The following is a 16,463-nucleotide window of genomic DNA, read 5'->3' on the forward strand; positions in this document are numbered from 1 at the left end:
CGTCAGCCCGAGAGACCGAGCACTTTCATTTTTATACATCTTTTTTTTTATATATATATAAAAATTGTAGGAAGAGACTTTGCATCTTGAACCTGAGCCCAGAGGCCAAAAATGAAGCCTTATGAGCTTGCATATCATTTTATCTGACTAACCGCAAAAGAAAATAGATCGCCGTGCACTTGCGGAACTAGAATATCATATCAGCAACTAAATAGCGTGCCTAAAGTTGAAGATATTACCTTCCCCATTATTCAATGTTTTTGAGCTCCCAAGCTTGCAGTTCTAAACAACAAGTAGATCAAAAAGTTTGCTAGGCCATTAGACCCCAACACCGTGATTGCCACGAGAAGTTTATATCACAGCGTGAAGCTTTCAAAACGCGAAAATTGGAGCAATAAAACTTCATAAATTTTGGAGATAAGAGAAAAGAAAGTTGAAAGAGAAAAAAAGATAAAAGATAAAGTAGATGGACAGATAAAGTAAGAATATGTAAGCCCAAGTAAAAGAAAGTATATATTTTGCTTTGAATAAAAAAAGAAATATATGCAATGGAAAGGTAAGAAATATATCCAAATCCAGGACAAAATGCAGCTTTGACTCAAGGTAAGATTTGACTACAATGTCATGTTAATCCCTCTTTCACCTCCGACGGTGAAGAGATGCCCAAATCGAATGTAATCAATGAGAAAGCAAACCACCAATATAGAACTTGCATGAATGTGATTGTACAGATCATTCTGCGACTTGAAAGTTACAGCGACAAGCTGCCAAAGATTTCATGTGCGATTCTGAAAAGCCATAATGGGTTTAGATGCACTAAATAGCACGCCGTCAACAAGTACTTCTTTGTTGTAGAATGCAACAAGTTTCACCATCACATTTACTTCTGTTGTATGCGGCTCTTCATTTACCTTCTAACAAAGCAACCCGTTTGAAAACATGCGAATTTAGTAGATTCCAAACATTGGAAACAATACCACTGGACAGAGAATGGTATGCTTGTTTTGCAGCCATTCGACGTGCTTCCAGAACTTTCGCATCACTGAATAGCTCCTTGAGCACATTCACAAGCTCCAATTTGCCAAAAACCTGCATGGCCACAGTTAAAAGGCCCTCAACATAAAGTTTAATGAAAAAACTTACATAACATTTATTTGCTGTTATTTTAGAAGTCCCTAATATGATCTTATAGACTTTTGATTAGAATGAGCCTTTGACTGACATCCTTTATAAATTATTATGTTTCAGCAGAGAGAAGCCCTAAGAATTTCAGTTTAAAATTTGGCTGGATTTAAGCCCCTTCAGCCCATTTGGTTTGAAGTAAGTGAATTAATTCATAACTTTTCTCAAAGAGTTCACTGAAGTAGAGAATTCATGAATTTTCAACCGTTCCTAAATTTTCTTCAACCACCAATCAACTAAGGAACCATCTGTGAGAAATTGCTTCCTCTGTACAAAATCAATGATATGCTCTTGCTAACATTAAATCTTCCAGAACTGATCAAGTCAATTCAATAGGTAGAAATTGGAATCTATCTGTCGAGGGTGGAGTGGGTGTGATCACCACAAACAGAACATGGAACTATTCAGGTTTAACAAAAAAAACTAACTTTATATAGAGACCTAAAAATCAAGATAAGACGACAGATACTTCTTTATCTATACTGGATTGTCACGGTGCAATTATCATATCATGCCATACTGTGGAAACATCAAAAATGATTTTGGAGAATTGACTCGAGAAAAGAGTTTCACCTATTCTTTTCTACACATTGTCTTCTAAAGATAAGAATGTAATCAAGAAGAGGTTCTTCAAACCTGGTGAACAGACAAAGGATTTAACTGTTGCATTTCAAGTACCATCTGTGAGAAATGGCCAATATGACGACCTGATATAACCCAAGGAGAAAAGCTTTTAAAATGATATTAAAAAAAGGACATGTCAACCCAATAAGGTATGAACAAAAGTTTACCAGTCAAAACAGCACAGCCAGCTGCAGCGGCTTCTAAAATGTTATGGCCAGCTAAACCTGGTAAGAACGAACCTCCAACTACAGCTATTGGTGTTAACCTATACAAGTGCCTCAACTCGCCTGCAAAACAAGTTCAGAAGGATATAGTGACGTGGGGGTCAAATCTTCCTAAAAGCAAGCATACACACTGAAAAAAGGGGAAATGAAACCAAAGTTAAGAAAATTATCTAGGACCCACAGGAAAAAAAAAAAAAAAAAAAAAATTGAAAACCACCAATGAAAGTAAATTAATGAGCATAGGGCATGCAAAGCTTTCACGTTCACCTGTGGGTGCAGTAAGTCTCATGGACTAGTTGGCATCGGTACCATAATGTGTGCAATTTATTGAATAACATAGAATGATGAATGTGAAGAAAAAAAAGTATCTAAATAAGAACCTCATTACCAAGCATCTCCTATTATGTGTAACAAAGGATTTAAGGTAAACCTATCTCTGTAAGTGCATGGCATGTGCCTCATGAATGCCCCATTGTTTTAAGTTTGAGTGTAAGGGAATTGATGATGATAGGTTGGAAGGAAATTAATGACGATAGGTTGTACAATTTAACATTACTGTTGGGAAGAAATATATATTTTTTAATTAAAAAATAAAAGTAAAAGAAATACCTAATGTGTCCACGACATATATATTAGTTCCTGCCACAAGCTTTTCATGTTGAGACCTCAATGCTACATTTTGCCCTTCTTTCCGCAATTCCTGCACTATTTATGGCAAAAGCATTTTTTAAATTAAAAAAAAAAAAAACAACAAATTTTAAATTTAAAAAAAAGGCATTTTTTAAACTAAAAATCAAACTTTGGTGCAAATGGGTCATCAATTAATGCATTATTTACATACTCCAAATTTAGTTGCAAAATTGCTGTTCAGGTTATATGTCTTTACGAATTTACTTGGTTATCTTTTACTTGTAATTAGTATAGCTTCTTTAGCTAGCATAGCTTTTACATGAGCTTCAGTTTTAAGATGTCTTTGCAACCCCCAAGATCTATCTTGTAAAAGGTTTTCCTTAGCCAAAAGGGAGGGTTTATAAATAAACATGGGGTATAATCCTCTTCTTTGCAATGACAATCATGCATGCATGCTTACTTTTTCCCCAGATTATTTAAAATCTCAAAATCAAGTAGAAGTTGGTTTAGAAATGCCTTCATAATTTATCATAAAAAGGTCAATAGGAACTTTCGTCGCAAAATATGAAGCAAGGTAACGAGCACACATGCAAAAGGAAAATAACAGAGAATTGAAGTATAATCCTACTGATAATTACTGCTGCATCACAATCATACTTGAGTGATCTCTAGTCCATGTCGTGGATCTCGAGGTACAAGTATAGTGACCATATCTGGATGTATTGTCGTGAGCTCTCTATGAACTCCTAGCATTACTGCATCACAATTGTAATTGAGCACGTTAGACAAGTCAAGAAAACTAGAACAAAGATAAAGAGTAAAGAAGGAGAAAACTGGAAACTGCAAGAGCATGCCAATGTCCATAATGGATTATAAAATTAGTATTATGCCCCCAGAATAGCGAATAAGTTGCACATGATATTATTGCTAAATAAAGAAGCAAATATGATGAACATTCAACATCGCCATTGTTGGTCAATCAGTTATACTTCAAGCATATACTGACCTAGAAAATATGAAAAATTAGGACAAGAAACAGATAACACAAATTTCCCAGACAAAATGAAATCACTTTCATAGCAAGGATGTAGCCAATGTTTCTGGAGTCAAACTAACATAGTATATCATTCCTTTCAGTTGCATTTCATTTATAGAGTAAGATCTTTCCATAGACTTCTGACTCAAAACGAAAACAATCTAGAGTACAGTATAATATTGGAGGAAAATAAGTGGGAACTAACTTTCTTCTTCACCCCTATGTATGGAAGAAGCCATCCAGACCTGCCTGTGGGCGAGCTCTAACTTCAGATCTTCTATACTTCTCAGCTCCCCCTCAGAAACATCAAAATCTTCCACCACTGAATGGGGAGAAAAACAAGTAAAGCCTTATAAGAATACGGTATATCTATCTCCTTCAACAATCCTCAACGTATAATTGCCCGCATTTAGAACGAGTAAAAGGATTTGTGCTCCTAATTGATGGGCATACCACATTTCAAGTCACCGGAAAAGTTGATGACACAAGGAGGGGCTTGTAGTAGCTGAAATTGGATTGCCTGCATATTGCTCTGTGCCGTGGAACAATATCAGCAGCAGCAGGACACAAATTACAGTCGTAAAAATATATGCAGTTATCGGACTGTGCATACCAATGGGACAATCAAAGAAAACTTTGAAAGCATCAGCGAAATAAGTGGAAGAAGCACCGGCCCTGAAAAGTGCTTAAAGGATTTTGCAGACATACGAGCATTTAACAGTGCCAGCACGATCTGAAAATATGATGGATGCATATAAGCTATGAGAATCATGAATTTACACGGTCGTATGCATTTGAGAACAACTTACACCATTTTCTGAAGCAGTCATGATAAGATTTGGCCATAATTCACTCTCTATAAGAATAATCGCATTCGGTTTCCAATAGTCGACGAAAGCTCTGACGGCGGTCAGGGTATCAAGTGGTGCAAACTGATTCAACCGGAAGATTAAAGCACATTAAAACAATTGCTACATCTATTTGCCGTTAAAGATGAAGAGGACGGGAAACGGACCAAAGTTTGTACATTACTTGATATATTACACCACTAGGAAGCCGTTTATTTATTACTTCGCTGCAACAAGAAAAATAAACTCACAGTACATAAGACCAACGATTTTAGGCCACTATTCATTATTTTTCATTTAATGAGTAAAAGATTCTTCCTTACAATGCAGACGCTGTTGTAGTTGTCATCAAAATGTTCATATCCGGTCTTTGCTTTATGCATTGTTTGATTATAGGAATCGCGGCCATTCCTTCACCTGGATTTTTAAAAATTAAATAATAATGATGATGATGATGCTTCATTATGTAGCTGAGGAAACTGGAAAAGAAAAATCGAACCTAGAGAGACGGCGTGAAACCAGAGGAGAGGGCCAAGGGGACGAGGGAGAGAGGGACGGCCAAGACGCTCGGTCCAGCGGCGAGGATGTTCGCGGCCTCGGAGTCTGCGAAACCGTAGGTAAAGATTCAGCACCGGCGCTGCACCGAAGCTGAGCGCCCTGTATATGTTGTACACCAGCTTCCCCTCTTTCGTTGCCGCCATTTTCTTCTCAATACTGGAACTCCCCAAATTCCCACAGGCCACACCTCTTTTTTGACGACTCGTCTTTGCCTTATTCTGGAAGGGAGTCCGGTGGGCCAACATGCGAAGCTGCGCCAATGGGGCCCATCGTATATGGAAGTACTTGCCGTATCAAGCTTGTAATCCAGACTCATCACCTTTACTAATTTATTTATTTATTTATTTTTTTAAGCAATATTACATTAGGATAAAATAACACTTACAGAATAGCCTTGGAAACTAAAATTTACAAAATACATCAGTGATGGGTGGATCATTTCCACTATGGAACTATAGCAGTGATGGTAAAATTTGGATTAGGGCAATATTACCAAAGGTTTGTGATGCCGCTGCCCACTGTACAAGATGATGCGCGCATCGATTTTGTAATCGATGAATTTTCCTCACCTTCCAATTTGTGAATGACTGTAGGTGATGTCTGATGTCGTTGATTATTGGGCTCATGATCCATTCCTGGAATGGCGAGGTGTTCAAGATTTCTTGGATGGTGACCTTTAAATCGCCTTTTAGAATTATTTTTTCAAGCTTCAATTTTTCCGCTTCTTTGATGGCCATTAAGACTGCAGATGCTTCTCCAACATTTGAGCTTACCTTACTGATGAGATCAGTTTTTACAAATAATAACTCTCCATTGTCCGCCCAACAAATCGATGCAAGTATAGATCCTTCATTTCTCGTGGTTACATCAAATGTAATGAGATGGTATCCATCCGGTTGTCTATCTTCATGCTCCTCAATCTGATTTTCTTTTCCTCTCCATGCTCTGTGTGCTGTTTAACAGACTTAAAAACAGATTCTACATATAAGGAAATTGTTGGGGTTGTAAAATCATGTTCAAGTTTATTCCTTATGAACCACAGATGATCCATTGCCACAGTAGCAAAAATCTGAAAATCATGTTGCTCTTCTTCAGGTATTTTTAGAATGGGATAAGGATTAATGATTATGCTGATCCAATTGGATATCGGTTGACTTGCAAAGTGGGAGATATCAATGGGCCACTTGGATTGTCTCCATATCACTCTAGAAAAAATGCAGTTGAGGAAGAGATGAGGAAGATCTTCAGGTTCAATTTTACAAAAGGGGCATTGAATTTGATCTTCATCAAGAGGAATAACTTTACTGATCTTGGTTTTTGTGGGGAGAATATTGTGACTGATTTTCCAGAGAAGCATTTTTAGCTGATCTTGAATCTTCATTTTCCAGAGGGTCCTCCAATTGATGGACAGATTACTAGTAGAAGAAAGTCCATTCTGATGTACCAAGGCTGCATAGACAGATTTAACAGAGAATTTTCCCGAAGCATGATGGAGCAACTTGGTTTTATCAGGTATGTGATGGAAGTTATGGTTTGCTAAGGGAATTTTTTAGATTTCTCTGATGGTATTTTCTGAGAATAGAGTATTCAAGAGGATGGTGTTCCAGCGCCTTGGTTCTTCTAAGATGAATTCAGAGACAGTCATGGAATGATCAACTATATCATATGTGGGATGTGGTTGAGGTATACTATTTGGTAGAGTGGGAATCCCAGGGTCAATCTAAACTCTTGTGGTGGCTCCATTATTGATTTGATAGCAAAAACTAGACCTGAGGAAGTTCCTTTGCTTTAAAAGGCTTTTCCAAAATTTGGAGTCCGATATCTTGGGGGATACCTCAAGAAAAGAATTTGATCTTAGATATTTTTTTGAAAGAACTTCTTTCCAAAGACTGGCGGATCCATTGATGAAAGTCCAAGCCAGTTTGGATATGAGGGCTGAGTTTAAGATGTAAGTCTGTTTCAACCCAAGACCCCTATGGATTTAGGCAGGTAGATCGAATTCCATGATTTTGGGGTGAACTACTTATTTTGGTTTTCTTCATAACCCCACCAGAACCTTCTCAGCATTGTATCAATTTTTTTTGCTATTTCCTTAGGGAAGAGAAAAATGGACATGACATAGGAGGGAAGAGAGCTTGCCACTGATCTAATGAGGACAATTTTTGAAGCTTGGGAAAGAATTTTTGTCTTCCAACCTTGAATTTTGGTTTGGATTTTGGCTATGAGATCATATAGGAATTTCTTTTTTTCAACTCCATTAGTGAGGGGCATGCCCAAATATTTAGAATTTGGAGGAGAAGTTTTGAAATCAAAGAAACTTTTGACAGTATTGATGGAATCAGAATTGATGTTAGCACTGAAATAAAGAGAAGATTTCCTATAGTTGATATTTTGACTTGACCAAGAATTATAAGTGGCGATACAATCTGTAAAAACTTGAGTTGTTTGAGAATTTGCTGTACCAAAGAAAAAAAAATCATCAGCAAAGAGCAATGGGAGATGGAGGGTCCTTCTCTTGACAGTTTTATGCCTCTAAGACAACCAATATTTTCTTTTTGAATGATGAGTCTAGAAAGCACTTCAATGCCAAGAATGAAAAGAAAGGGAGATAAGGGATCTTCTTGTCTTAATCCTCTTGAGGGTTGAAAAAAAATCATGAGGGGATCCATTGATAATGATTAGAAACTTTTGACAGTATTGATGGAATCAGAATTGATGTTAGCACTGAAATAAAGAAAAGATTTCCTATAGTTGATATTTTGACTTGACCAAGAATTATAAGTGGCGATACAATCTGTAAAAACTTGAGTTGTTTGAGAATTTGCTGTACCAAAGAAAAAAAAAATCATCAGCAAAGAGCAAATGGGAGATGGAGGGTCCTTCTCTTGACAGTTTTATGCCTCTAAGACAACCAATATTTTCTTTTTGAATGATGAGTCTAGAAAGCACTTCAATGCCAAGAATGAAAAGAAAGGGAGATAAGGGATCTTCTTGTCTTAATCCTCTTGAGGGTTGAAAAAAAATCATGAGGGGATTCATTGATAATGATTGAATAGGAGATAGTGGAAGTACATTCTTTTATCCAATGGATCCATGTTTGATTGAATCCAGAGTGGTGCATAACATCCATTAGGAATGATTATTCCATAGAGTCAAAAGCTTTGGCCATATCAATTTTAATAGCCATAGTACATGTTCTGGTTCTTCTTTTTTTTCATGAGGTAGAAAATCTCTTGGTCTAAAATCATATTTTCTTGAATGAGTTTGTTTGGCAAAAAAGCAGTTTGATAAGGGGATATGATACTTGGCATAACAACTTTAAACTTATTAGCAAGAATTTTTGCTATAATTTTATAGCAAACATTTGAAAGACTAATAGGTCTAAATTGGTTGATATCATTTGGATTTTCGACTTTGTGGATCAAAACAATATTGGTATGATTGAGCTCTTTTAAGAGTTTTCCTTGTATGAAGAAGCTTTTCACAGAAGCTAGAATATCAGATTTGATGATTTCTCAAAATTTTTTGTAAAAAAAACCCGTAAATCCATTAGGACTTGGAGCCTTTAAGGAAGGAAGAGCTTTTACAACAAGGGAAATTTCCTCATCAGAAGGAATATGACAAAGATAATCATTTTCAGCAGCAGTGACTTTTCTTGGAAAGAGATTATCCATATCAACAGGACGTATAGGATTGGAAGATGTGAAAGTGTTCTGAAAGTGCTCCAAAATGGTTGCAGAGATAATGGACGGATCTGAGGACCAATGATTACGACCCATTTTAAGGCATTCAATATTGTTACTAAGACGTTTAATCACAGTAGAAGCATGAAAAAATTTAGTATTAAGATCCGTAGTGGTGAGCCAAGTCACTCTGGATTTTTGACTCCAAAGAGATTCTTCCCTAAGAAGGAGTTCTTGAAGATGTGCTTGCAGATCTGATTCCAAGGATGAAGGGGAGGGAATATGATCTTGACCCTGGATTGACAAGAGAATCTCAAAAAGCTTTTTAATATGAGTTTGAATATACCCAAAGCTATTGATGTTCCACTCTCGTATGGCTTTTTTTTGTGTTCTTGAGTTTTTTTGAGAGGATAAATGAGGGGGTGCCTCTGAAATTAGAACTCCAGGCTTTTTTTATAATCTCAAAAATGGAGGGATCTCTTAGCCAGAACTCCTCAAATTTGAAAGCTTTGGGATAAGACTTCCTATTAGAAGAGTCTAGTAAGATTGGAGCATGATCAGAGGAGTCACTTGTGAGGGTGGTGATGGAAGCATGTGGGAACAGATAAAGCCAAGCTAAGTTAGCAATCCCTCTATCCAATCTTTCTTTGATGAGATTGTAGCCATCTCTCTTGTTTGACCAGGTATATTTGGGACCATTAGAACCAATATCAATCAAGCCGAATCTATTCATGAAAAGAGCAAGCCCATTTAATTTAGAGGATTGTGCAAAACAGTTACCCTCTAATTTTTCAGATTGGGAAAAGATTGAGTTAAAGTCCCCAATAGCAAGAGTAGGTCCAGAAAAAGACTCAGTTGTCCGATTGATTAGATCCCAAAAATGTTGTTTTTTGCTAAATGGAGTAGGATAATAAACAAGATTCAGTAACCAAGGCATATGGGTAGGATCAGAGTAGACCAACACATATATCATATTGTTAGAAATATTCACAAGTTATGTATCGAAACCAGGTCGATACATCAACAAAAAACCTCCCCATTTTCTAGTTGGTGGAGAGTGGACAAAATACGAAAAGCCAAGCATATTTACAATACGTTTATTTTCACAAGGAGATAATAAAGTTTCGAAAGAAAAATAACTTCAGGATTATAGATCCTAATATTAGCCCTGAGAGATCGAATTGCACGAGGTCGGGCGATACCTCGACAATTGCAAGCAAGGATCCTCATGGATTTTTTGGTGGCAGTGAAGACCCTGCCACTCCAGTCATTGGATTAATGGGAAAAAGATTCATGGTTTGAACCTGAACTGTAATACCCGAAACTGTCAAGGCTTGCCTCTGATATGGAGCATAGTGGCTGGTGGAATTGTTCTTTTTGCTCTTGAGCTGTGGTCTGTTCTTTTTCTCTTTTCGGAGTGGAGGAGGTTCAATGAAGTGGTGTGACTCAGCTTTGAACTCTGGAAGACTGTCCGCTGGGATCTGTGGCTCATTTTCAAAATGGGATCCTTCATGCTCCTTATTGACTAGATCGGAATCAGCCACTGTGACAGTAGAAGATAAAAGAAATTTTTTATGCGGATATTGAGGGATTGGCTTAACTGGATTGATGGTTTTCCTCTTTCTAGATGACTCATTGGATGAAGCTGAGGAAGATGTAGGAACTGTAAATGTCGAAGCCATGTTCCTCTGTTCTAGGGTTTGGGAATTAGGAAATGCTGGGACTGGATTTAGTTAGAAGGTATTAAACGCAATGCAAGCACGTCTGGATGGGCTCACCAAGAGGGATAAATTCTGGTTGGGTTTTGACAATTCAGAGATAAGTGGGCCTCTATTGGCTTGGAATTGGGCTATAACTTGGTTAAGAAAGGCCGAGTTGGACTCGTATCCGAAGGGTTTCGGGCTTAAAGGTTACAAAGGAGAAGATGGAGGGATAGGATTAAGTGTAGACGGGAGAAAAGGGATTTGCTTTAGGGGACACGGGTTGGTAGAGTCGGCTGGAATGCAGGATTGAAGTAAAGAGGGGCTGACGTCACCTGACAGATAGGAAGGGTTAAAGGGAACCAGATGATTACCGACATTCAATGAAGCTGACAAGTTGGCTTGTTGAAGACTTTGGAGGTTGCCACATGGAGATAAGAAGTCCACTGCGGGGTCCATTTCTGCGGTACGATGGAGTTGCTTGTTAGTAAATTGAACAGTGTCATCGTCTTGCTTGAGCGCTGACTCAGTAGAACTGCCTGAAAAAAGTTTCTTTATACAAAACTCCTTTTTATCCCCACTTTCAGTACTGATAATAACTACTTTGCCTTTGCCCAAGTACTCGACATGATTATTTTTCTTCCCTGGGGTCGAAAACTCCTGTGTCTCTTTGAGTGTAACTGGAGGTAAAACTGCATTTTCAAATAGAGGAGTGGATATCTATTCGTGAATCACACAATATATTAGCGTTTTTTGTACTTCTAAAAAAATTATATTTATAAGTGAAAGTAGAAAATTTATCTTCTTATTATTGATATAGTAAATTAAATATAATCTAAAATTTAAATTTTAAAGTTCTTTTTACAAATCAACTTTTATCCTCTCAATAACACTTTATATATATATATATTGATTTGTAAGTAAACAGATTGGACTGATAAGAGACTAGGAAATCCAGTACTTTATGATTTACTTGAGTTTGGGCTTGGGCCGGATGAGATAAGAATGCGGGAGATGACGGCGTGACGCTCAGGAAAGATGTCCCATTGAAGGCCATACAAATACCTTTCAAATGGGTAGCGTTAAACGGAAGTGAAAAGTTTTAGAGTGAAAAGTTTGGAATTCACGCATAAAGTTGGCATGCTCAATTAATCTTTGGATGTCTTTTCACGTATATATTTTCATCTTAGCGTACATGGAAGTTGTAAACATCTATAATCCAGACAAGTTCATGAGCTAAAAACGAAGTCTTAAACGTTTGGAAATATTCTTGTTGGTAAAATTTAATAAGGCTAAAACATCAAATTGAACTCTGTGATAAGAAGGAATGTGAAGTATCCACGTTGAGCTCCATAGCATAAACATGACGTGTAGATTTAGAGTTATTTTATATCTCAAGCCCTTCTGTAAAGTATATTATACATGACCTCACTTAAATAGTAAAATTTGATTAATAAAATTTAAATTTTAAAATTTTTCTTCTAAATTAAATTATAGCATACATGTAAGTACTTTATCAGGTGTTATCCTTACCAACTTATAAATAAAATTTTTCATTATAAATTATTCAGATTACTGTACGTCATTTAGCGAGTTCTCAGGTAATTGATAGGTTTTATGGGATCTACTACCTAATTATCATCCATGAGTTTTTACCTTATTTAAATTTAATTATATTTTTAATTTTATCAATTTACTCATTACATGCATAGGTACTAGGTAGTAAAATTCAATCACCTAGATATTTGTTCATGATATCCTATCATCGAAACTACTGATAGCACCTTGTATAGAGAAATATTGGCAGTGGTGTATGCATATGTAAATGCAAACACATATTTACAAAATAATATACTTTTTTTACCGCATTGAATTAGCCATATGTAAATATTTAGCTTACTATAAATAGTATTATTAGATATTTACAAATCTATTATATAATTTCGTATTGAATAATGATAGATTTACTAACTTACTACTATCCATTTATTATTATTTTTATATTTAATTTATTTTTTTAATAATAAATACTAACCATATCACTATTTTTTACGTTTGCACATTAGACACTAACGCCAATATTCTCACATATCAACGAGGCATGTGATATCCAATGAAAAGATATTGCGTGCGAGAACTTACTGACACGCAACTCTATAACATAAAAAACATTAATGTTACATCAACTTAATACTTTTTTTATTGCCACGCATTTCGTGAGGTCTTTTTTTAACCATTTGTTTTGTAGGAACAAGTAGATGTTTTGAAGAAATTAATAAGAGATTCCACATTCACACAAATCAGCATTTTGTTAATAAAAAAGTATCTCGTTAAGGCAATAATCAGTAACTATTTAAAAGGTCATATATATGCAATAAGACAGAATAATTATGAGTTTCATAATTGTGGGGCACCTGTAATGAGTCATACGAAGCTTGGAGCCTTTGACGTATTGTCGTTATATATAATACTAAAAATCATTATGACAGACTATCGAAAACAACGTTAATCCTTCACATACCATGCATATATGCAATATATTAATCTTGATCTAACTCCATATGTGTTTGGCATTTCTCATGGTTTCCTCGATACCTTGATGAGCATCATATTGGAAGGCTGCCTAACCGCTAGAATCCAAATGCCCAGAACTAGCTAGAAAGTGGTGCAAGGGCAGCTAGAAATGATCCTTGAAGTTGCAAGTACTCATGCCCGGCCACCAACCCACAAACACCATTTAATTTCTTCACAGCCCACATGCTTTAATTGAGTACTGAATGCCATGCTGAACCCACATAAAAAATCAAAAATAAAAACAAGAATCTTTTTCAGAAGAATGTGCCAATGCAATGCATATATATATGTAAGATGATCCTCTATATATTACTATATATATATATATATATATCTCATTATAATTAATATTTTTCCTTCTTTCTTTCTGAGCAAAACAAATCAAAATAATTGGAGCTTAAATTATTACAATAACACGTGAGAAAGGCACGAATCAAACCATATATAGTGCGTGGTCCAGCTTACAGGTGGTCATGACATAGACTAATATGTGGGTTTTAGTAAATGATAAAATTGCAGTTCAAATGAGGTCAAGCATGCATGCATGAAAGCATCTAACCGACCCGATACTTGCAGGAAGCTGAAAAAATATATACGTACATATTAGTATGACACAAATGAATTTAATTATCTAATATGTATGGCAAAATGTAATTTCAGTGGGTGAGTTATATATGTTGCCTCGTGATCATCGAAAAATTAAATCATTATCATTAAGTGACGTTTTACCTAACTGGACAGTGGTCGATCGGCGACATCGATCTCATGACCTGTACAAAGTTTTTAATATAGCGCCCCTCGGGTCAACGCTCAATTATATCGCGTACTTTAATATTCAACTTTGAGAAATTCACATGGGGGACAGCCATAATTAACAAAATGTCTTTCATTAAGCGGATCGAATAGAAACCTTGGATACAAAACTCTAAATAATAACTCACACATATAATTTATTTTCCTGACCGTCTGCTGACGACGTCCGGCGGAATAGAGACGAGAAAGGCTCTGGCAGAGTCTATAAATGAGTAGCAAATCAGAAAAGGTTTAACAGGGGGAAAGGGCCGGGGAGCAAGATCTTTACCGTACTGATCAACTCATGGAATGGCCTTTAAACTTTGCTGTTTGCTTTTTTATTATCTTGTTGTCACCAGCTCTACTCCTCCTGCTCCACCGTAGAAAATCAATCCTCAAGCGGCTTCCTCCTGGGCCACCGGGATGGCCAATATTCGGCAACATGTTCGACCTTGGAGCAATGCCACACCGCACCCTCGCGGGTCTAAGACACAAGTATGGAGACGTTATATGGCTAAGAATGGGTGCCACAAAAACCATGGCAATCCTCTCTGCCAAAGCGGCCACTGAGTTCTTCAAGCACCACGACCTCTCTTTCGCCGAGCGAACCGTGACCGAGACCATGCGGGCCCACAATTACAACCAGGGATCCTTAGCGCTGGCTCCTTATGGTCCCTATTGGCGGGTGCTCAGGCGCCTCGTCACGGTGGATATGGTAGTCAACAAGCGCATCAACGAAACGGCGCCTATACGTAGAAAATGTGTGGACGACTTGTTGCTGTGGATCGAGGAAGAGACACGTAAACTTGAAGCTCCACGTGGGCTTCACGTTGCAAGGTTTGTGTTTCTCATGACGTTCAACTTGCTCGGAAACCTCATGCTTTCACGCGACTTGTACGACCCCCAGTCGAAGGAGGGGTCAGAGTTTTTCGCGGCGGTGATGAAACTGATGGAGTGGTCGGGGCACCCAAACATGGCGGACTATTTTCCATGGCTGAGGCGGCTGGACCCGCAGGGGTTGAGGAGGAACATGGAGAGAGATCTTGGGAAAGCTATGGAGATTGCATCCAGATTTGTGAAGGAGCGGGTGAAGGATAGGCAGGTTGGGGGCGGAGAGAAGATCAGGAAGGACTTCTTGGATGTGTTGCTTGAGTTTGAAGGCAACGGAAAAGATGAGCCTGCGAAAATTTCTGACCGGGACCTAAATATCTTCATCTTGGTAAGCGACAATATTAATATTAAACCCTACCCTCTAATTCGACCATCGTTAATTTGCAGGAAACAGTAGTAACTATTGTCGTTCGCTAAACAACGATAATTCTGCAGGAAATATTTTGGCTGGATCAGAAACAACAAGCGGCACTATTGAATGGGCACTGACTGAGCTCCTATGCAACCCCGAGTCGATGATAAAGGTCAAAGCTGAGCTCGCACGTGTAGTCGGACCAAACGGAGAAGTTGAAGAGAGTGACATTGACAGTCTCTCATATTTACAGGCTATAGTCAAGGAAACACTACGATTGCATCCTCCAATTCCATTCCTGGTTCCACGAAGGGCAATGCAAGACACCAATTTTATGGGGTTTCACATTCCCTATAACACCAAAGTTCTTGTGAATGCCTGGGCAATTGGAAGAGATCCAGATGCGTGGGATGATCCTTCGTCTTTCAAGCCCGAGAGGTTTTTGGGCACAGACTGTGATTACAAGGGGCAACATTATGAGCTAATCCCATTTGGAGCTGGAAGGAGAATGTGTGCTGGCGTCCCTTTGGCTCATAGAGTGCTTAATCTCGTTTTGGGCTCATTGCTTCACAAATTTGATTGGGAATTTGATGGCAATGTGACTCGAGAGACAATGGACACCAGGGACAAGCTGGGCATTGTCATGCGGAAGCATGAATCATTACTGGCAGTGCCTAAAAAATGTGTCGCCTAGACTGGGAAGATCACTGATAGCCATGTTCTTGAGAACTCAACTTTCTTGAAACATGATATACAGTCATTTGATGGAAGTTTAGGAATATGAAAATTTCATCATTTAATTTAATTTATATTTTAACACTCCCCTTACATGTCATCAAACTCTCTAAATAAGTAGACCAACACAATAGATATTAATTAAATGGTGGTGAAGAATTGAGTTTGGATTTGAGTTGATGATATATAAGAGGTAGATTTAGTAAGTTAATCTATATTCCAACATTTATAACCTCAAACATAACCTCTGTCGCCCCTTGTTTAAATTTAATCAGTTATTCATAGTGCGTTTATGTCGTGTGCTCTACATCTCATGTATTGATAGCAAAAACCAAGTGAAATCTCACCAGTTTCCTACTTCCTTTGGTTTTCTTCGCAACAAAGAACTTCCAGTTACCGTCTTTTACCTCTATCTTCTCAGCAAACATATATATGAAACAAAAGGTCAACTCTGATCAGATCTAAAACACAGAAACTGAGTGATCTCCAAGTCGGGCAGCTCCAAGGCAGGAAATTAAGATAATGACGAAGGCAGATCGAGCTGACAATATAAACATCTCTGGTATATATGGTTCTTTGGAGTTTGAAATGGTAACAAACAATGGCGTTGATCTTAGAATCAACACAAAAGATC

At 37.5% G+C, this 16,463-nt stretch overlaps 2 protein-coding genes across 4 annotated transcripts; one reads left to right on the forward strand and one right to left on the reverse strand.

The window, feature by feature from the left end:
- Positions 1 to 500: 500 nt before the first annotated feature.
- On the reverse strand, positions 501 to 5,433 carry LOC121265412 (probable 3-deoxy-D-manno-octulosonic acid transferase, mitochondrial). 3 transcript variants are annotated; one of them, XM_041169031.1, is made up of 12 exons: positions 5,044 to 5,433; positions 4,868 to 4,961; positions 4,729 to 4,771; positions 4,506 to 4,628; positions 4,310 to 4,429; positions 4,150 to 4,228; positions 3,902 to 4,018; positions 3,318 to 3,415; positions 2,640 to 2,730; positions 1,974 to 2,093; positions 1,819 to 1,889; positions 501 to 1,089 (listed from the first exon to the last, which is right to left on the reverse strand). In XM_041169031.1, the coding sequence occupies exons 1-12, from the start codon at positions 5,345 to 5,347 to the stop codon at positions 904 to 906; spliced, it is 1,446 nt and encodes a 481-aa protein (XP_041024965.1). In that variant the 5' UTR covers positions 5,348 to 5,433; the 3' UTR covers positions 501 to 903. The 3 variants fall into 3 exon arrangements, 2 of the variants coding, with proteins under 2 accessions (XP_041024965.1, XP_041024966.1); XR_005940661.1 differs by having other exon boundaries at positions 968 to 1,089; positions 1,482 to 1,889; positions 5,044 to 5,398; XM_041169032.1 differs by lacking the exons at positions 501 to 1,089; positions 1,819 to 1,889 and having other exon boundaries at positions 2,021 to 2,160; positions 5,044 to 5,401.
- An 8,532-nt stretch (positions 5,434 to 13,965) lies between these two features.
- Positions 13,966 to 15,899, forward strand: LOC121265394 (cytochrome P450 76A2-like). Its single transcript, XM_041169010.1, is given in 3 exon segments — positions 13,966 to 15,070; positions 15,178 to 15,184; positions 15,187 to 15,899. Coding segments are annotated over 3 exon segments (1,524 nt in total). The 5' UTR covers positions 13,966 to 14,155; the 3' UTR covers positions 15,789 to 15,899.
- The last annotated feature ends 564 nt before the right edge of the window (positions 15,900 to 16,463 follow it).

Source organism: Juglans microcarpa x Juglans regia, chromosome 5D, assembly GCF_004785595.1.
Source record: "Juglans microcarpa x Juglans regia isolate MS1-56 chromosome 5D, Jm3101_v1.0, whole genome shotgun sequence".
Classification (NCBI taxonomy): domain Eukaryota; kingdom Viridiplantae; phylum Streptophyta; class Magnoliopsida; order Fagales; family Juglandaceae; genus Juglans; species Juglans microcarpa x Juglans regia.

Bases quoted from the DNA above. Each gene is read 5' to 3' on its own strand.
- LOC121265412 (XM_041169031.1), bottom strand. From the start codon at position 5,347: ATGTTGGCCCACCGGACTCCCTTCCAGAATAAGGCAAAGACGAGTCGT. The intron at 3,416-3,901 runs GTTAGTTCCCAC...ATTGTGATGCAG, and splicing joins ACATAGGGGTGAAGAAGAAA to TAATGCTAGGAGTTCATAGA. The intron at 2,731-3,317 runs GTATGATTGTGA...TAAATAGTGCAG, and splicing joins ATGGACTAGAGATCACTCAA to GAATTGCGGAAAGAAGGGCA.